The sequence below is a fragment of the Magallana gigas genome, chromosome 3, assembly GCF_963853765.1.
Source record: "Magallana gigas chromosome 3, xbMagGiga1.1, whole genome shotgun sequence".
In the NCBI taxonomy this organism is placed as follows: Eukaryota; Metazoa; Mollusca; class Bivalvia; order Ostreida; family Ostreidae; genus Magallana; species Magallana gigas.
Window position 1 is genome coordinate 5,514,210 of NC_088855.1, and position 22,044 is coordinate 5,536,253.

At 34.9% G+C, this 22,044-nt stretch overlaps 2 protein-coding genes across 16 annotated transcripts in view; one reads left to right on the forward strand and one right to left on the reverse strand.

Moving 5' to 3' along the window:
- The first annotated feature begins 424 nt into the window (after positions 1-424).
- LOC105346587 (uncharacterized) lies at positions 425-10,081 on the forward strand. 2 transcript variants are annotated; one of them, XR_010711732.1, is made up of 8 exons: positions 425-577; positions 4,019-4,303; positions 4,441-4,605; positions 6,118-6,342; positions 8,132-8,167; positions 8,258-8,342; positions 8,498-9,209; positions 9,292-10,081. XR_010711732.1 is itself a non-coding variant. In XM_011455234.4 (7 exons), the coding sequence occupies exons 1-7, from the start codon at positions 514-516 to the stop codon at positions 9,096-9,098; spliced, it is 1,461 nt and encodes a 486-aa protein (XP_011453536.3). In that variant the 5' UTR covers positions 425-513; the 3' UTR covers positions 9,099-9,279. The 2 variants fall into 2 exon arrangements, 1 of the variants encoding a protein (XP_011453536.3); XM_011455234.4 differs by lacking the exon at positions 9,292-10,081 and having other exon boundaries at positions 8,498-9,279.
- Positions 10,082-13,164: 3,083 nt separating this feature from the next.
- LOC105346586 (serine-rich adhesin for platelets) overlaps positions 13,165-22,044 on the reverse strand; it is a 29,229-nt gene continuing 20,349 nt past the window's right edge. For 12 of the 14 annotated variants that reach the window (XM_034481055.2, XM_034481060.2, XM_034481051.2 and 9 more), the window contains 13 exons: positions 21,729-21,900; positions 21,349-21,485; positions 20,810-20,866; positions 20,398-20,576; positions 20,022-20,174; positions 19,608-19,809; positions 19,387-19,476; positions 18,964-19,130; positions 18,446-18,493; positions 17,035-17,226; positions 16,805-16,884; positions 15,548-15,652; positions 13,165-14,942 (listed from right to left, as the gene is read on the reverse strand). In XM_034481055.2, coding sequence (XP_034336946.2) covers positions 14,764-14,942; positions 15,548-15,652; positions 16,805-16,884; positions 17,035-17,226; positions 18,446-18,493; positions 18,964-19,130; positions 19,387-19,476; positions 19,608-19,809; positions 20,022-20,174; positions 20,398-20,576; positions 20,810-20,866; positions 21,349-21,485; positions 21,729-21,900 — 1,761 coding nt within the window. In that variant the 3' untranslated portion in view covers positions 13,165-14,763. The other 2 variants (XM_034481063.2, XM_066078232.1) reach the window with 2 other exon arrangements.

Consider the following 22,044-nt stretch of genomic DNA (forward strand, 5'->3'; position numbering starts at 1 on the left):
TATATACAACAAGACAATGCGACGAGAAACAGCGTAATTTTACGATTATCCATTAACGACTACAAGAAATGAGAGGATCAAACAAAATTTTGATAAAATCATAATTTTAAAATCGTCTTTAGAATGAAATATGATTAAATTTATTTGAAACGGATGCCAAAAAAAAAAATGACAGATACTGTAAAAATTAATGTGGGTTTTTTTTACAATATAAAAATCTATACTGTTGATTTCATATATTTGTTAATAAATGTTCCAAATAAAAGTGTTACATTAGTAAGTATACAAAATATATGGGGGGGGGGGGGGTGAGAGGCGACCTTGTGGTCAATCGGTCAACAATCTCCGCAATAACACTATCACATTGTCACTAATTGCTAGACTCTTTTTAAATCCTGATCGCCCCACCGTGACGTATTTTGAGCTGTTCTTTATTCTTACCCCGAAGCATTTACCACGTGACCCCTCACGCAGATTCAGATTGTGTTTACATATGCGTGTAAGCATAGGCATATGTATAGTTGTGAAACATTCGTGAAAATGAACAGGATATTGTTGATATTACTCCTTGTCATTGGTGAGTTTACTTATATGTGGAGTTCTGTTGTTTTCGTTGAAATAAATTTGTGCCAAGTTTTTAAAGTAAACGTGTTTACTATAACTGTCAAATGAGAGAATGTACATAAAGAACTCTAGGCGAAATTATAAGAGCTTATGATAATCTTCTGGGAAACGCTAGTGATCTGTTGTCAGTTCTTTTATTATTGCTTTTGTTACTATTATGTAAAAAAATCGTGTTCATTCTGTCTACAAAAAGCGGATCGATACATACACAGCAATGTATAATTTATCTGCTGATCTCAACTTGGTGAATAGGTTGGTAGTTTAATGAGCTGTCAGCTAATATAGGCACTCTTTCTTCGAAGGAAAATGAACAGTATTTAAGAATGGTATATAAAATTAGCCAGACTGTAAAACAGTTGTCGGAACATTGTTTAATGGTCGAGAAAAATAGAAGACATAGACTGTCAATAATCTGAATAAAGAGCCATTAAACCGATCGCCTGTCCATCACATGTGGCAGTCAGCCGTACACCGGGGGGGGGGGGGGGGGGGAGGGGGTTGACCACTTACATGGATACGAAGTACATAATGGTACTTCACCACAGGGAAGAAAATTATATAGCTATGTTCAGTTGTTTATTAGAAGTTCACAGCCGTCTAAATGCCCAAAGAGCTTTTATATTCACTGTATAAATGACATTCTATATATATTGAATACCATTGAGTGAAAACGTTTAAAATCTACTGTATATTTCATACCAAGTAAATGACATTTGATAAATACATGTACGTTGAATGTCAATAAAAAAATCCTTTAAAATCAGCGCATTCAATGGAGTGCCATCGCTCGTTCTTATTTGAAACAACACCAAATGAAACGTTCACTTAGAGAACATGAACAACAATTTACCCCCACCCCCATCTTCCTACTGGACGCCCTCGTAGGACTGTTACCCCGAGTGTCCGCCTACTCACGATCTACCCATTTACACTTCGCTTCACACGATTTGGTTACCTACCGTCTAAGTATTATATGGTATGCAATTTTGATAAATAAAAAAAAAACCAAGTCTTTACTTCACGATATTCTTTTTTAAAATATTTTTTGTGTTTGAATTCCATTTGTGTTGTTGTTTTCTGAATCTTCCTCTCTATGAAAATAAGTGCTATATAGACCGGAATCGATGAATTTGAGGAGAGGGCCGGGAACTACTACTGAGTGTAGCTGTGTTTGTTAACATGTAATTGACTTAATGGAGTCACTTAGATAGCTCTATTACGTCTGTCACTCTCCTACTGCCACAAATACCAAAAACATCGATATTGTGAAATATTTTTGAAAGTATACATGTATGTTGTAAAATATATATATATATATATATATATATGTTTATAAATAAATAAACTGTCACGGGAATCAAATGAATTAAGAGTGTTTGCCAACCCACCCCACCCCAACCCCGTAATATTACACATCATCTCAAATAACATAATGTATAAAGAATGCATAAAATCAACATGTTATAGGCCTTGACAACATCTCAACCATCTAATGTATGAATACCATTACACCCCCTACTCTTCTTTTTTCAGTTAGAATTTCTTTGAAAAGTATGGATTTCCTGTCAATCTTTTTCATATTTTAATTGATGTAATCAGTTTGCACTTCACATTTTAAGAGATTGGCTTATAGTGCTACCGATATAATAAATGCATAAAGGAGGTGGTGGGGGGGGGGGGGGTAAGGCAGTTGAATGCCTATAATAATTAGGAAGGATAAGATAAATTTACCGAAAATAAAAATATCAACATAGCGGTATCTGATAACTCATTCAAATAAGATGTATATTTAAGAGGGCTTGATGGTCGTGACCGTTTTTTAGACTAAATTGGTCTCCTTAAAAAGAAGAGCTCTGTATGAAAATATAGGAAAATACCAAGATGTAAACAGATAAAATGTAAAGATTTTTTCTTCAGTAAATAATAGTTTATAGCTTAACAAACGAATACCCCAAACTTTAGGTGAGTCTGATGATTTATTAGTTGACCATCCAACTTCCTTGTAACATATCATCCATTTGTAATATTTTGAATATATTGATTTGATTTAGAGATTGCCTACAAAAATCTTCAAATAGCATCACCTTTAATCTTCTATTCCTTTTATTGTATAGAGTGGGTGTGATATTTTTATCATTGTCTAATTAAGAACGAATTAGAAACTCAAAACAACAAAAAGTTTGAGTGCACCCATTATACATTAGAAATAATTTCATAATTATGATATTATTAGAAATATATTATTAGAAATAATATAATTTTGTATCCCATTAATTAAGCTTACGGGGTTTATGTTGCCTAAACTTCAAGCTTTTATTTTTTTGTTCGTGTTTATTATAGAATATTCTAATTAATTGATTAAAGATAGAATTTGTCCTTTTGTCATGTAAATTTTGAATTTATCATCCTTGTCATGTTGTAAATTTTGTACTTACCTCCACCCGGTAAATTCAAAAATTTACAACATGACACTTTTTCAAAATTATATTATTATCAAAAAGAATTTTTTTTTTAATGTGTGTATTACAATTGAATAAATTTCCATTTGAGCCACCTTATTCCTCCACCTTATCGGCAGATAAGACGGTATATTTTTCCTGTCTACTTCTATTGGCCCGGGTGTGTAAAGTTTCGGTTTCCTTTCATCTCACATAGTGATCTTCGCTTGCAAATGTTTGGCGAGGGGAGAAGGGGATCGTAAGCCCTTGGTTAGAAAAGATTACATCGTGCGGGCGCAATGAAATAACAAACGCTTTTCGAATTTTTGTTTCATGTAGTTCAGTAGTTTGAAAATTAAAAAAAAATAGATATTGACTTGTAATGAGAGGACCCGCATAATATTAGTAAATGTATAAATAGATTTTGAACACTTCATTTATAGGGGTATTCAGTATCACGTTCGGGATGTCTCATCGACTATAATAGGATTATATGACAAGTAATTAGAATACGTTCAATATGAACTAGCATTACTTTGTAATGATTACGTATGTACTGTCATGTTGTAAATTTGGATTTTTTTTACCGGGTGGCAGTAAAGGCAAAATTTACAACGATAAATGGCAATATGATAGTACTTCCTTGCGTCATTCCTTGGAATGTTTTATTAACCAGAAGTACTTTCCTGTGACACTCACCATTTTGTCATTAACACAAAATCGGAAGAAAATTTTAAAAATTTGAAATAAAAGTGTACCTTTTTCCATTTTTATTTTCCATTTAATTTCATGACTAATGTCCATATGAAGTGAATCATACAGAAACCATTGTCTTTTAAATCTTACTCAATTACAATTACATACACGTAGTTACATACATGTATAGACGAGTAGTTCAAATTTCTAAGTTGCGAACAGTTTCAAGTGAATGACCAAGTTTTATGGTACATTGGTAGGGTGTCGGGCCAGTGACCAGATGTACCGCTGTCCCTCCAACCTGGCCAGGAATCCCTATCTGAAGACGTTTGGAGAAAAGTGTTACCAGTTCAACAACTACGAAATCAGCTGGTACGCGGCCAGAGACACATGCTCGTCACGTGGTGGGATGCTGGTCCAGATCCGGACGGCGCAAATCCAGCACTTCCTGATGGATTCCCTGAGAAGTCTTGGTTGGAGCAGGAACGGAGTTTGGATGGGCGCTCATGACCTCGATGTTGAGGGCCATTGGAAATGGGTCGAAGGTAACTTTAAAGGGAAATCATAGTTTTCATATTTATTTATTTTGAAATTAACCACGAGACATCTGATTATTACTGACAGCTATGAAATTAAAGTTAAATTTTGACTGTTTAAATAAAAGAACTGTTAAATTGTCCAGGACACCCGTTGACTTACACAAACTGGGCCCCGGACCAGCCCGGTGGATGTACCTTGTTTTACTGTGGTGAGGATTGCGGCAATTTGAGATACAGTGACGGTGGACGTTGGCATGATTACCCCTGTGATACCCCCTTCCACTCATACTCTTTTATTTGTGAATTCTGTAAGTATTTTAAAAAGCATTAAAAAAAACTGCTGTGATACATATATATATATATATATATAGCCTCTACGTATGCTTATGCAACAAAAATAGGCTAACGTTCTTACAGAGGCTAAATTCGTTAAGGATAAGTTTTAAACAGAAAATGAGCACATAGTAAAACGGTGGTAGAACTTGTGGATGAAAATGTTTGAATGCATAAAATTTCAAACGTATATCTATGTAAATAATTTGATATTTATTGAATAAATTGATTTTTTCCCCCCAAAAGGTTAGTCATGCAGATGCATACACGCGCTTAGTGCTAATTTTATGCAAATATCATAGGAAAATCATGGTCAGACTCGGATGCTCTAAATAACCATGGACAAACTTTTAAAATCTTTTTTATGAATTAAATATTCCTTTTTTCCATCTGCCAGAGTGAAAGCGAAATAGTTTAAGATCATTGGACAGACACAGTGAAGTTTCGTGTATGCGAGACTGACCGTTGGTTTCCGTCAATGATTGGCCAGGTACATTTAACTTGTCTGTAACTAAACAAAAAACAATGAAAACAACAATTAAATGTGTATAAACGAATTCAGCGCTTGCCTGGTGATACGAGAATTTATCATTTAAACTGAACTCTTAACACTCGTCCATAACTTTGGTTAGCGTATCTTGGTTGGATACGTTTGTATAGAACTTACTTGTCGCACTTCTGCTTTGAGTCAATATCACCGCATGCATTGAAAAGTTTTCTAATAGATCAGATCAATGAAAATATAAAGTTTATCGTTTTAAACACAAAATAGGAATCGGCACAATATAGTGCAGAAACATGTAGATACTCAAAGACAAAACGTTCGCCATATTCACAGATTATATGTTTTAAGGTTGGTAAAACTTAGCAAAATATATCTTTTATTTTTCATCCTCGTTGGATTAGAATTAACCGGAAATAAATTATTCTTTTTACATACTGGTCCTGCTACAATAAGTTTCTTGTTATACATTACAATTTCACCGTCCATCATTACTTTCAGTACTTTGATTATATTGGATATCACGTTTTTCATATAATTTACTGCACAATTTACACAAACGTTATGCATACGTTCCGCGTTAGTCATAAACGTTATAGATACGGTGTGTACAGGCTGACATAAGCTTTATATAGACGTTATGTATAAGATAGAGGACAGTCATATCATTAGTAAACTCATGCTTTGATAACATGTACGTAATATATGCAGTCGATTAAAACCACCACCCTTCCCCTTACAGTCGAGTGTAAGGAGAGGGGGGGGGGGTCTTAATCAAACTGATAATCCCCACGTCACATTAAGTGGCTTCATTTGGAATTTTTGCTTAATATTTAGCGCTTAGCCAGTGTGTTCGATGAATTTTTGTACATGCTGTTCTAAACACCATATAATTTGATCTCACAGTCTATATGCCGAACCGTATTGCAGAGTTTCAAATTCAAACCTCATGTAACTGTATAGAAGAATCGCTTCTTTGTATCAGATATGGGACCTGCAACGACAACAACAACAACGACAACAAAACCACCAACGACAACAACAACAACCACACAACCAACAACAACAACTAAATCAACAACTACCACTCCAACAACAACTACTACAACGCCTCCTACAACATCCACCACCACTGTGACGTCATCAAGCACCACCACCACCCCGACCTCTACCACGGCCATTGACCCCGTGAACCCGCCGATACTACAAGGTATGTGTGTTTGTGTTTGTCTGATGTCCGTGTGATTCGTAACTATTTAGAATTGGTCCATGTGAATAGTTTTAATATACTTGATTGTTGTACAAAACAAACGTAATCGAACGTCATTCTGAACATGATCATCATCCTCCAAACCAAGGCTATAACCCTAACCCATTGTAATAATTTTAACAGAGGACATTAATATGGTCATAATTTCACTACATGTACCTGAGAAACGAAGGCATTGTCTTACGGGGTTTATATTGCCTCTTCAGTAAAGCATTTATACTGAGAATACTAGTTTATTATCATTATCTATTAAAACCAACAACGTGCAAAACCCAGGTCAAGACAGGCGCCCAGCATCGCTTGTGAAAGGGAGGGAGTAGCACATCTAAAATGTGACAAGCCATCAAAAAGGACAGAACGTAATTGGCCAAACTTCAAAATCATAATCCGTATGATGAAAATTCTGTTGTAACATAAATTTTGTTATTTTCCTTAAACCCCCCCCCCCCATTTCCCCGATTCTACGTGCCTTCAAGAAGTGTACAGGAAGATGAAAGATGGTTGTGCTATGACTTTTAATGAGATCATTCATCCAAAAAAATTAGGGAAGTATTATATATTTATTTTCCATTGTAATGAATAATTTTTGTCCTTCTTTTTGTTTTTTGTTGTATGCGAACTTGGCATAAACTTTGCACGGTCTTTGATTTGAGTTTCTGGTAAAATAATACAGGGAAGTTTATACATAAGTTGTGTACAAACACTGTGACAATGACAATTTCTTTATTCTCTGAACTGCATAAATTACAGTGTTGAGAAAAACCAATTGAAAAATAATACGTATAATACATACATTGCATGCATTGGAGAGTGACAATACAAAAGTGAAAAAAAATGGAAAAGGAAAAAAGTATAATTAGCAATTAACCTAGAAAGCTAACTCTCTTAATTATAACTTTAATGAATTTACACAGATTAATCAACAATTTTTTATTATTAGTATTAAAGAGTTGTTGAAATTTGTAAACATTTGGTTGTGTGTAGAAGTATGAAGGTATGTATAAAACTCTCTTATCTTTAATTGTTATATTTGTATACTGAAATAAATAATGAAATTCACCTCCTATCTCAATACAGTTATATATGGTACATACATGTATACGGTTTTCATGAGGTATATCATACCATCTACCTCGTTCTATAGGCAATTTAGCATTACTTGTTCTAAAAGTACAAAAAGGCAGATCTAATAAGTATTTTACCAAGGATAATGTGGTTTTAAAAATTCTATAGTTAATACCTTTTGATTTCATTTCTATACATTTCACTATTCCATGACTGCTTGAATTGGTCTAGAAGTATATGAAAAACAGTTTTCTTAAGCCACTGGATATTTACATTTTGTTGGTTTATGCAAAATAAAAGATAGACCACAATCATTCAATATTTTAACAATAAATTTAAACCAGGGTCTGTGAGAAAAATACAATACAAAATTTGTCTGTACTGGCAGAGGGTGAATTTAATTGATGACAGCGATTCATCGAACTAATAAAGACCCAGTGATCGTCCTGGGCATTAACATCGTGTAAAACCTTTCTTGTACACAACAAATAGTTCGACTATCAACCCTACTTAAAACCAAACCAAAGCTGTAATCTCTGGCATCGATCACTTTTAATGTATTCTATAAAATAAAACATCAGCTTGGTGGGTTTTTTTTGTGACTTATTCGTGTATGTTTAATTAACGCAATGCGATGTAAGGAAATTCTTTTTTTCTTTTTTAGCCTTACAAGAAAATCAAGACAAAAAGCTAAAAGGAGGTGGGTTTACATTTACTCTGTTATTCACGCACCTGCTGTTCTTTATATACATGTTGAATTCATATACTAATACTTTGGTTCTCTGTACAGGAGAAATCGCGGGTATAGTGCTGTCCCTGCTGCTGCTGGCCTTCGTCGGGGGCTTCGTCTGTGCCTTTGTCGTGGTCAGAAGAAGGCAAGTCTCCGTCCATACTTTTCATGCATCTTTAAAATTCTGTCATAGTTTGGTCCAAACTTGTTAGTGATTAAATTCTTGGTCACTGTTTCCAAGGTAATGGACGTTTTTTAGTCTTCTTCAGTTCTAAGATAATTTTGTTTTTCGATTTTCAGGCGGAAGGAGTTACCAGACCAAGAATATACCGTGACGTTTGACAACGTGACTTACGTCATCCGGGCCCTCAACCCGTTCCAGCGGAACCAGAACCAAAGCACGCGACACCTGGTTTTGGACAGCACGATATCGGAGCCCCCTCCACAGTACGAAGAAGTCGACAACCAGCTCAACAACGCGGTCTGCAGGCCGCATTACGCGCGACAAGAAAACTTTTACGATACCGCGGACACCGTCAAAAAAGGGCTTCCTTCGGATGGAGCAGAAACCTGCTTTAAATCTGTACATAATGAGAAAGCTAGCCCCCCACCATACGAGCCTAGCGGTGATCACAAATATAATATTTACGATGTTCCAGACGTGGCACTGCCTCCAAAAGCGGAGCAGACATATCACGAGATTCCACTTCCGGAGCGGAGCTTTGAGATTTGTACAGGCCACTACAGTGAACCGGTAGAGGGCGCTACTGGTTACGAGACGCCAAGTACCATACGTGAAAACTCCGACCAAAATTACATGGACATGGATATAGAATACAGAGAAGAAGGCCAAGTCCCCGCGGGGTACAACAACGAACTCTATGGCGTGTCCGATGCTTGAAGTCTCCGATTCTGGAATGGTCAGATCCATCAAAAGAACATATCTGTGATAGGCTCATATAGAAGCTCGTCAGAAACGGACCCCTACTGAATAGATTACTATCTATGATCACTAATAGATTACTATCTATGATCACTAATAGATTACTATCTATGATCACTAATAGATTACTATCTATGATCACTATTAAAACGGACCCCTACTGAATAGATTACTATCTATGATAACGGACCCCTACTGAATAGATTACTATCTATGATCACTATTAAAACGGACCCCTACTGAATAGATTACTATCTATGATAACGGACCCCTACTGAATAGATTACTATCTATGATCACTATTAAAACGGACCCCTACTGAATAGATTACTATCTATGATAACGGACCCCTACTGAATAGATTACTATCTATGATAACGGACCCCTACTGAATAGATTACTATCTATGATCACTATTAGATCTGTCTCGGGTAGACTAAGACTGCATTGACGTAGTAATTACTACTACTTAGTCACTGAGGGAAAAAAGGACCAATGTTCTTTTAAAAGGGAACTTACATTACGATTCTACTATTTGAGATGCTGTTCATCGGAAAATATATCATTTGCAAACTATACTACAGAATTTATTTAATCAGTGAAGAGTTCAAGAAGACGATCGTTACATTAAAATGCAAGCAATCCCTCCATTCCTGAATATCGCCAGACCCCATGGACAAATTTTTACGAGATGTTTATATATCATGATTCATATACAGGACACCCGAGTCCAAAACAAACAGATCAAATCATTGCTTTGTCAACAAACCAAAAACTCATCTATTTGCTTATTGTGTTAAACACTATCAATGCTTCAAACTTCTGTCATTTCATGTAATGGTGGACCACGTTTCGCCTATTCTGTGATCAAACTATACATTGTTCTTGTACAAAATATGTATTCGGATTTATAAATTAAATAAATCACAAAGTGAATAGAGTTCGAGGTGTATTCCAATGACGGGTCCTGTTGACCCAGCGTATATATTACATACTGTACACCAGGCGTCGCCAAACTGGCGACTCTTTATGACCTGTTGTTGAAGATGGCAGCCCCATTATATAGCTTTGATAAGTAAGATGGTATTTACAGTTCAGAAATAAACGTGCATAGATAATCTTTCCCTGTATTTTGAATAAATGCCAAAGTCTCAATGAATAACTTTGTCAGTGCATCGAGATTAATACGGTGAATACATTAAAAAATCGTTAAAATGCTCAATCTGAATATGAAGAAAAAGATTTTAAAATTGTTTGACAGTGCACAAAGCTTAAATACACCAAAAAAGTATACCACTACAAATCAGATAAATACACGATATGTACGAGAGGAGACTAAGGGGGATGCCCGACCATCTTGTACATGTGTGGACAAACATAGTGTCCTTTCTGATATATCTCATTTTATCAAATAAAATATACAACATGACTACTTTTTAATTGTCTAAAGGCTTCCCTGTTCTAATTTCAGTGCAATCGTCCCAAACCTTTTGGACTGGACATTTCAAAACGGGTCCTCACACTGCAAGCGAGTTATAGAATTCCCCCTATACAAGCGTAGTCAAAAATACGACAAGACAATAGTAAACATTTCTTGGATTGTTTATGCCAAAACTGACCAGATCTGCTGTCAAAGGATTAAGAAAGCAATTAATATGAGGTTTTTACATGTTGAAGGAAAACTTAGTAATCAGAATTAAAATCCATGAAATACAAAATAAATAAAGGTTGATGGCATATAGAAAGTCACGTCGAACACATTTGCCGGAATCTATGTCACGTGACGCGTATTGTACGATTAACTATGAAACCGTTTAAATGAGTTCACGCAAGGTTTTTAATGAGGAAGGCCCATTGGACTCTGGTATTTTGCTTAGAAGTTACTTCCTAGCACAGTGAGGTACATATTCATCCTTTCACATAAAGATAGATATGGGAAAAAGTTAATTGACGGGGGAGCGTACATTTCACATCCTCCAAATTCATCAAGTCTAAAGGTCGTGAAGATATATCAAAGATTCTATTTCGGTGAAACCATGGTCTAATGGTACACGGGTAAACTCGTACCCAAATAGATTTATTTTCCGACTATACTATTGTTTCGATCATCGGGGAAATAACGGAACAAAACACAGGAAAACATGAAAAACCGAAATAAACATTTAGTTTTGAGTTGCCGGTCCATATCAGAAGTCGGACCTTGTTCAAGTGCTTTAGACTCGTACCTACTATTATATAGATACGAAATGTAAAAAAAAAAAGTTCCTAGAGAATAATTATTCTAGAAGTAAGAAAATGTACATGTGAATTTTTAATCGAATTGTGTAGAAGATAAATAGTTATTATCGTTGTCCATTGTGTAGCATAAAGAGAAGTTATTTTACGTGCTAGTTCAATGGTTCTTGTGATTTGAGTAAATTGGAATTATTTAATTTTACGCCATAGGAAAGCCGATTAGTATCAGCAGATCTTGTCTCATTAATTTTGAGCACATGACTGACCTTGTCCATTGCCCATTGTTGATACATCTAGAATCACAAAATACCAATCATGTCTCAAAACTTGCTCTACGGATTGGCGCCAGAACAGGCTCTCTTGGTTAAAAACTATTCCTTAAGAAAACTTGCACGGACGATGCATCATAGAATTGAATGAGAGCAGTCGTTCAGAAATGCAACCAGCTGATTTCATATATGCATTATAACATTACTGATAAATATTCCTTTTAAAGAAATCGCAAAATACTAAGTATGTTTTAAAACCTTCATGGGACTTACAGTATAATTTATTATAGATAGATAATATAGGTCATAGGTTTACTACTAGTATTTTAATTTTTTGGAGCTAAACAATTCTAGGGACAGTGCAGCCGCTTTGTTGTAATTCGTATTTGACAGGAAATAAGGCAAATACTTTGGAATTCCATTTCTGATATTTGTTTGTCACACCCTTACCTTTGCAATGATTATCAAATAAAGTATATAGAGATACATTGTGCAATCTTCAGGCGGAGAAAAAAGGGAAAAAAGAGTTGAAGAGCATACCAGGAAATATAATTTGATATCAATGATCTCTTGGTCTAGGGCTGTGCGAGTGTTATTTAAAACAAGGTAGTAATAAAAAGCGAGAGACAAAAGAGTCATTCAATTAAAAACCCAGTCGGGTTTGCGATGCTTTTTAAACAATTTGCAATATAATTGATATCATTAACAGTGAACTTCCTTACAATGGAAACACAATTCATTTAAGAATTCACTAATTTGTTTATATTAAGCTAGACATAATAAGTATTAAACTTGTATAATACAAATAGTGTCAAAAAAGTTAGTGGACCAACGCTATCAAAGAAAAAAAATAGTCAATTTAATTACTGTATTTTATGGTGATATTTTGTTAAACATACTAGTATTTTCATGAGGAAGTTTTATTGTTACAATTATTGTATCTTAAAATTAACTACTCTCGTTTTTATTTATAGGGATTAGTGACCGTAATTTATATGTATGACAGTATTATTTGTTAATTTACACATCATGTGGAAACAACTAAACCTTTGAACCTGTGTCCAGTCCTTTTAATATTTGCCAACAAAATATGTTCAATTCAACAAATTCTGAGAAATTCAACGCATTGCCCAAACCTTGATTTAATTCAATTTGACGTACCTTTTGTAGGTCAAAACATTGACGCCACTGTTCATATTGGGCCTTAATTTGTCAGATTCAAGAAATATACTTTATAACGAAAATATCTGTCATTTTCATAACTTTGAAAAACGAAATTATTACATGACATTCACCTTCGCTATTTTTAAAAAGCTGATAAAAAAAGCTTGAAATCTCACCATTTTTATATTGTGGTATACCGGGGTGGGGTTGTTAATTGATTTGAGTGAGGATTTAGTTTTATGAATAACTTGTTCCTCTAAATACAAAGGTGATAAATTTCATATTAACAAAATCGTCCAGAAATCTAATTTTCCAACATTTAACCTCAATTTTTCTGAAGCATTACAAAATAAACACAAAGTTTATAGCGTTTTATTCCTTATCAGTTAAAATGATAACAGATATTTGAATACACAAAGAAACCGTAAGCTTAACATGTTGATTATTGAAATACAATGTAATATTAATGTAGGAAATCTTAAAACTGCTCACAACTGCAACAGTTTGATGATTACATTGTAAACATGTCCTTCATATATCTAGTAACAAAGGAAAATGGAGGATGATACTTCAACAGACGACCAATGATTAAAAAATGCATGTATAAAATATTTTGTCACTTGCTTAATTAAGTAAACCATCCAAATCTTCAAGTTACTCAGAAAGGGATTAAAAATGAAAGACCTTCAAATAATACAAAAAAATAACTGCCTTCCTTAACAAGAAAACCCCCCTAGCTGTGTAAAAAAAAAAGCAATTAAAAAGGTGAGTTATTTCTTTTTTGTTTTTCTTAAATTAAAACAAAAACCTAAAAGACTAAAATAGACCAGTTCCTACATCAACACATACAGATATGCTAAATTTTAGAGCTATTGTAAAAATTTCCAATTACAAAAAAACAACTTTAAAAATTAAATAAAACATGAAAATATAAAAAAAAAAACATCCACACTGTAGGTATACTGGTACAATATGTTACATGTAATCCATCCACAATTCATTCTCTCTCTCTCTCTCTCTCTCTCTCTCTCTCTCTCTCTCTCTCTCTCTCTCTCTCTCTCTCTATCAAAATAAACAAGGAATGTCAACCTACATGTACATATCTTGTGATGTAACAAAACTTAACAAATAAAGGATGCAAACACTGCCTATGTACGTTAATTGTAAATAATCATGATCAACATATGACATGGTTACATGTATACACAGAAAGAGACAATGGACTCGGAGTAACCTGTCTGTTGAAGGTATACGACGTCCACAACGAGACCCAGTCACTTAAACTGGTTCTCTGACAATTATCACAAGGATAGGTGAAATGCAATCAGTCATTTACACCACAACTGTCATACCAAGTGGTCTTAGACCAACTCTTACAAATTATAAGGTAAAAAAATTGTGATTGGTATAGAATATTCCCTAAATGCTCAATGATTTGATTCCCTGGCACTGGATTTGGTCGTCCAATGAAATCTTTGGCCTGTCTTCATCACTGAGACAGACAATACACCTGTCCACAGTGAAGACACACATATCTGATAAAATAGTCCTTAATAATTATACACACGTCTAATGGGAGTTTGTGACCCTTCATAAAAAGTATGAAAACACTTGACGAATGGTTTTGTCTACATTAGATCTCTAACATGATAAGCACCATTGAAGTCAATCACAGAATGTCCAAGCAGTCAGTGTCGCTCACTCAGCACAGCTTGATGTTGAGTACAACGAACTGTGTTTAGCTTGTGGCAAATGTAACGTCAATATCAGCTCAATCTCTTTTACTAAATAGAAGTACATCACAGACATATTGGTCATGTGTCTCGTTGCAGTCTGTTCCATGGAATTAATCCTGAAAAGTCTGCACCACGAAGTGTCTCACTTTTGATCCTGCGGCGCGGCACCAGATCACTGCTGTGTTCATACCCCTATGAACGATTCTGTGCAAGATATTGCTAAGTTCTGATTACTCCACCCTGCACTGTGGCATTGCTGTATTCCTGTGAAGCTAACATGAGTCTGTATCTCAGTCTGAGATTTCTCGATCTCACATGAGAGTTAATGATCTCTTCGGTGTGATCCGCGGGAAACCAGCCCTTCTCTCCGTCACGAATTCGCTCTCCTTCATACCAACCTACAAAGGAATCACAGAATTAGACTATTTTTTTAGAAAAGTACTTACACAATTTACACAACAGGATCAGTGTAAAAAAAACAAAACAAACTTAGTTATTGAATATAAACTACCGACTACAGCATTATAAAAATAATATATCAGTAGGGAGAAATAAACTACCACAGCTACATGATCACATCTAACAAAACCATAATCATTCAACTAATTGACCACACAGGAATCACGCCCATGATAAGACAACGGTAAAAAAAAATGGACCACAACCGCAGGTCTTTTGTATATTTCTACCCTAATCAAATAGTAACAGAATACGTAAGTATCAGTATGGGTTTTTTATTTATTTATTTTTTATAATTTTTTATTTATTATTACTTTGAGAGAACATTTAATTCTTTTTATTCTGCTTAATCTTGATAGTAAGTGAATACAAGAAGGTGAACAGCAGTTGCTTTTTAAGATCAATTTCTACTTCCAGACAAATAAGACTTATAACCTACTGCCATGTGGAATAAGATCCTCAATCTTACAATAATGTTAGAGCATGCAGATTCCTGCTCTTAAGAACTAGATTGTGTTTCAGACTGTATTCTATCTTGACCTACCATCGGCCATTTTCTTGAAGACATTAATGACGTCCGACTCCTCTAGGCCTAATTCATCGGGTTCCGTGGCATTGAATCTCTTTATGCACTGTACTTGGGGACAGTCTAAAAAAAAACAACATAACAGTGTGAATCATCAAAGCAAGCTACAGAAAAATAAAACACAAAGTACAAATACTGATACATTCCATAACAAACAGAGAATAACTGTAAACATTTATAGTAGTCCCTGGACATTAAGTGCATTATGATGTGTTCATTTCTCATGGCGTTGTGTACAGTGTAAAGCAGGTCAGGAGCCAAGCTTGCTAGTCATTCATTAGGAATGGACTCTAGTTTGTTCATTCAGGACCAAGGAGTGGTACCAGCTAGCCCTGGTACTGTCTGCAATGTTATCTAATGTCACTTTGTGTCACAATTTTTTTGTTTCACTGTCTCCTGTGTCATCAAACCTTCTAAAAACCCAGACATTTAATGCCTGCCAATGATGCAAAAAATGACCTTAACTTCACTCAAAACCACACATGCATTTGAGTGAGGCATTCTGGACTGTCTATATATATCACTGGTTATCAATCAGTGGCTGTCATACTATAAGTATATATATATATATATATACACGTCTCAGACCAGTCAGGTCAAATCAAGGACAGGGACATTCTTAGTGTGGTTGATGCAGGTAAGGTTAAAGGTCAAACAGGCACCAATCAAGCATTACATACCCTCTGACAAGGTCCTAGCATGAAGATACATTGACCACAAATCATTACTCATCACATGTATAACACACAGCTTTATAAATTCTTTACATGTTTCTGAGGCATTAGTACGTATAAAAATTGCTATAAATTTGTACAACACTGAATTTTAACAGATGATGAAACACCACCATAATGTGACACACCAGATTTATTTTTCTAAAAAGAAACAACGCAAAAACTATAATCTATAGATATTTTCTACAATCTTAATCTCTATCAGCAAAAAATAGATTAAAGCACCAGCTAATAATTTTTTTCTCTCAAAGAATATTTAAAATGCATTTTTGGGGCAAATTTTGTACAGTTTTAAAATAGTGATTTTTTTTTTAATATGATGAACCTTCATCCACATTGATATCTTGAGGTGTTCCATACCACCGTAAAGCTAAATACACCACACAGTAGACACTACGATAATTCCCCTGCTCTCTTCACCAGTGTTACACTGGTTAAGAGCTTAGCAAAGTTTTATTGTTTAAACTTTAGCTTTACATACCCCACTCCTCATAGATCTTCTCACTTTCTGACTCCTTGGTTGTAGGAGAAAGGGCATCAATCCATCTTGTTCTGTCACTCCTGAAAAATCAAATGAAATCATTTTTAAAAGTTTAATTTGAGGTTGAAATACAAGTTAATTAAATAAATGGATAAGCTTGTTTTCTATTTGCTGGAACAATGCTCCATGTTTTTTTCTTCTTTCGATGTCTACAACGTGGTCTGACTTACAGAGATTTACAGCTGAGGATCAGCTCCACCTGTTTTTGTTCGTGGTTCTCCAGTAGGGCCACCATGAACATGTTCTTGAATCCGCTAGGTGCAGCGGTGGGGAAGAGTTTCTTGGTTTTATCCACAGAGTCCAAATTCTCTACGTGGAGACTGTTCCTCTTGGCGTAATCGGTCACCACGTATGTATTGTTACTATAAATAATTAAAATTTGTCTATCAGGTAAAATATCATTAGTGATAAATACATAACAAAAATAGGACACAAACATGAAATTATAAAATTCTGACTTTTAAAATGAATATTTACAACAGTCAAGTTCACAAACATGGAAATGTACATGCACATCACAGATTGTTGCCTTGGCCATGAATTAATGAAACCTTGATATGGGTAGTGTTATATCAGTATATGTATTATGTACATTTATGTATGTGCACATGTATATGCATATATCTGAGTAAATGTATATGTATATTAATTTTTCTCATCACAAACATGTATGGGTTCAGATAACTCAATATTTTCTTGTGTTCCAGCAATGCTATCAATTACTGAGGTGTTTTTTTTTCAGCACACTATTACTTAATGTCCAAAATCTGGATGATGTTCATTTTATCTCATTTTGCATTGGTAAGAACTTTATTAAAATCAACATATTCAAAAATTGGTACTGTGTATAATGAATGAATGTCATGGAAACATTTCACTGTTATGCATGATCATATTCATAGATTGTACATAGAGCGGAGGGCCCTCGAGTGATAGATACCGGCATACAGAGTTCTGTTGAAGTTCAATTTTTAAATATGAAACAGAGAGTTAGTCTATTACAGGTAGATATCTAAGAATCAGCAAACATTTAGTCAGACAGAGGAGATGAGAAAGACATGACAGAATGAGTTAGTACTGTTAGAACAGATAATCTGCAGTTGTTCTTACACAATGATAACTTTACATAGAATCAATATATTCTATTGAGATTATACATGTATGAATGGCATTCAATTGCTCACAAATGTATAAATCTAAGTAGGAGCTTGTGTACTTATCAGTGAACTTACAATCCAGAATTAAGTATGCTTGAAAAAAAAATATATGACTGTATTAATTGGAGAAACCTAACACACTAACTTCACAGCTCAATGATCAAGTCTGGAAAACAGAGAACATTGTCCTGATTGTAGATGCGCATGCCAAACTCTCTCAGAAAAGAAAACATTCATTTTGATCAAACTTGATGAGATGCGAATGCTGTTGTCAAAATGAGAGGCACTGACACTAAGAACATCTTGACAAATAGCAAGATGGATAATGAAGTCTGAGAAATATCATCACCACAAGCGCTTAGCAGGGGTTGTCCCCCTTTTTTGGCATGAGACGTAATCATGCCCCAAGTTCAAGTTTACTTACAATAATTGTGATATATTCTGGGGTGTGAAGGAGTAAGAACTCCTGCACCTGAAAGGGGAATTAAAACAATCTCCAAATATACAATGGTACAATCAGTAATTTCCAACAATCTCTTGATGAGTGCATTTCCGAAATACATGCATCTGTTTATCTTATTCAGTACCACTACATTTTTTGCTTGCTAAATTAATACTGTAAACCAAATCTAAACATTATTGCATAATTGGAAATCACATTTTTTTCAATAAAAAATGTTCTACACCTATACCAATGTACATGTACTAATTGTACAAGGGAATGGTGCTTTACTTGTGCAGGAAATACACATATATTACACAGGGGCTGACAATTAACACAGTTATAGAAAGATGGCGTTATCTGGCACTTTACATACTGAGCTTACTTATAATAACTGAAAAAGAATAAGTAATGCTCTGACATTGTGGTAATTAACTTATTTATGTTCTTGCTGATAAACAGGCAGATATTACTCACTAAGATCTAAGTGGTGGACTTACTTTTTCTTCTTACTGATGATGAGCAGATCATTAAACAGATAGATGTAGACCTGTTGTTTGCTAGATCCTTTCTTTCCAAAAGGAATTCTAGTGGTTGAGTCTGGTAAAATACGAGTTAGCTCCCCTTGTTTTACTAAAAATCTGGAAGCTGATATAAGCGGGATTTCCTTGAAAAAGAAAAAAAAACAAAATAGCATGAAATGCAATTACCTGTTAATTAATATTATTTGATAATCAAAGTTAACTAACACTTATCAATGAATATTTAATCTGTCAAAGAAAATTATTAAGAGAAGTTATTCTTTTCATTTGAAACTTAAAACATTTAATAAAATTTCCAAAAAGGTACATCACAGCTTTCTTTGAGAGTATAGGACTATTGTAAACTGTAGTTATTTTTTTCCTTTCATTGAATTTCCCTACCTTGACTTTGAATTCCAGGTTGCGGACTAGATGGCACATCTGTTCTGTTTGCTGCATTCTTTTGGCTCCGTCATTACATTTCTTGACAACCTGCACATATCAGTGTATTATAACTAAATATCATATATAGGTGTCAAACATTTCAACTCATTAACATAACACTATTTTTCGTTATAGTTCTGAGTCTACATGAATGAATTACAGGTGAGTAAATGTCAGACCTTGTTGAGAGCGTCCAGGGCTTTACAGGCGGACTTGTGTTTGGGGGTGTCCGGTTCCAGGCGGTGGCAGATTGCGTCCACCAGTAGAGGGAGCCGTGTGATTCTCTGCATGGGTAGCAGCAGGAAGGAGATCATGGGGAGACCCTGGCAGGCGGGGTTCCTCTCCAGGCGCTTGATTGCCTCAGATGCCTCAGGCCGCTTCCTGCAGTAAAAAAAAAAATTCATTTTAAGACACTGAACTCTTTGGTACTGAACATCTGAACAATGTTTAATTTTGGAAACTCATGATAAATTTTTGTATACAGGCAGACTCCTATTTGCTACATTGTATTTTGAATACATGTATTGATGTTTTCACTTTACATATTGTAACATGTAGAATAGGTAATATCTGATATCCTTGAAATATCTTACTGCAGTTCTTGGGTGGCCCTCTCTTGGAATGTCTGGTTGGTGCAATAACGGACGTAGCATTCAAACTTATTGGCTGCATGTTTATAAATTATATCACAGATATCTTCAAGAAAGACCGACTTCTGCCAGCTTGTCTCCAAATCACAAAGGAAGCTGTAATGAAATCAGTCAATAATGCAACAAATCGTAAAAAAAAAAAATTTGAGTTGTTAATGCACTTTTTACATTTCAATAACCACCAATAGCTTGATCAGGTCATGTTTTATATACCAGTAAAATACAGGTACTCTGTTCAAAAGCTAAACTAATATAGTGTACTGATGTACACTTTTAACACAAAAATTATACACCATATAAAAACTTGCAGTGTACTAACTTTTCGCTGGTATCCCTGACACAGCCAATGTTGGAGAACAGAACATGGCGTTCTGATCTGTTCATCACGCAGCGGTCCGAGTGTTCGGAGGAGAACTCTGGAGACATCAGAAACACATCCACCAAGACATTTAGACTCTTTAAGTAGGACGCCTCCGATGTAATAATCTCAAACATAGCCTAAAAATTACAAACTTCTATGTAATAATCTCTAACACAGCCTGAAACTGGTGAACTAATATCTTGCTCATTGATACAGATTATATACAAGTTTATAAAATTATTTTAAAAATCTGACTAGATTTTGAATTTTTAAGATTATAATGCAATTCACCATTATTTGATGGCTGTCAATTTCTTTTTTGTTAATACATGAAGCATAACTTATAGAGAACTATAGATTAACATCTCACCTCTTGAATTTTTCTTTCATGTGGTGAAATATTTGCCAGTGCTCCACTTTCTTTCACCTGATTATAAACAAAGAAAGAAACTTAATCCACTGTGAAACATATATACTGTAAATCAAGAAATCTGTCACTTCTGGGAATAATAAAGAGATCTAAATTACAAAAACTACTCAATGAAAAATGAAGACAAAAATATAGCTTATTAACTACATAGACTTCAAAAACCATGGAAAATTAGCAGAAAAACTGTATTTCAGCTAATACCATTGTTGAATGGAGAGACCACTACTGATTATTTGATGTGATTAAAAACAGCTTGTTTGTGTTACATGTCCTTAATGTACCCCTCACAATAGGCTACAGATGACAAAGAGCACAACATGAATGACTAATCCTGTGAATCAGTTGAAATTGCTATGATTCAAGAGCCAACCACCTTCCTCATATTATTAACCCGTAGGTGTAATCTGACACAGATTTAATTCATTCATTGAGTGCTTCTTTGCTGTAACCTTGTGAGGGGAATGACCTTGGAGACCTACCTCTGGCATATCGGCCCACAGAGCTCTCAGCACTGAGCCTGTCTTCCCAAACATCTCCAGGGTAGACAACTTCTTGCTCTTGGGCACCTCGTCAATGTCCTCTACCGCCTCGTAGATCCTCTCCCCACGGTCGGGCACTGTCGTAACAGTATATAGTCTATATTACAACTTGTATTAAACATGAAGTCTGTATTACTTCAATAAGTGCAAACATAGGTATCATAATAGATCAACCCTCTGTGAATCAGTCAGTATGTCCAAGGTCAATGACACACAGCATTTATAATGGTATCTTTCTATACACTAATTTTTTATAAGTTTCAAAAAGTGAACAGACTCATGACTTATAATACTTCAAAACATGAACAATTCAGACTCACATGTCATCTGTACTGGCTCCTCCTCATCGTCATCTTCACTGAGCTCCGCCATTTCCGTGTGTCGCCGACTTGACCTTGACACCATGTCTCTATGGTAACACTGATATAAAGGCTCCGACTCAAACTTGGAGGTGTACCTTCTGTCCAGGGTCCCATACAGCTGGTCCTCACTCTACAACAAATACAGGGAAACACTGTCATCCTCTTACATACCAGATCACAGAATCTTTGGTTTGAACTTTAACCTTGAGCTTGAAAAAAGTATGTCTTGTGCAACCTTATGATAAAAAAATGAACCTAACAAAAAAAAAAATGA

Bases quoted from the DNA above. Each gene is read 5' to 3' on its own strand.
- LOC105346587 (XM_011455234.4), top strand. From the start codon at position 514: ATGTATAGTTGTGAAACATTCGTGAAAATGAACAGGATATTGTTGATA. The intron at 8,168-8,257 runs GTGGGTTTACAT...TTCTCTGTACAG, and splicing joins AGACAAAAAGCTAAAAGGAG to GAGAAATCGCGGGTATAGTG. The intron at 8,343-8,497 runs GCAAGTCTCCGT...TTCGATTTTCAG, and splicing joins TTTGTCGTGGTCAGAAGAAG to GCGGAAGGAGTTACCAGACC.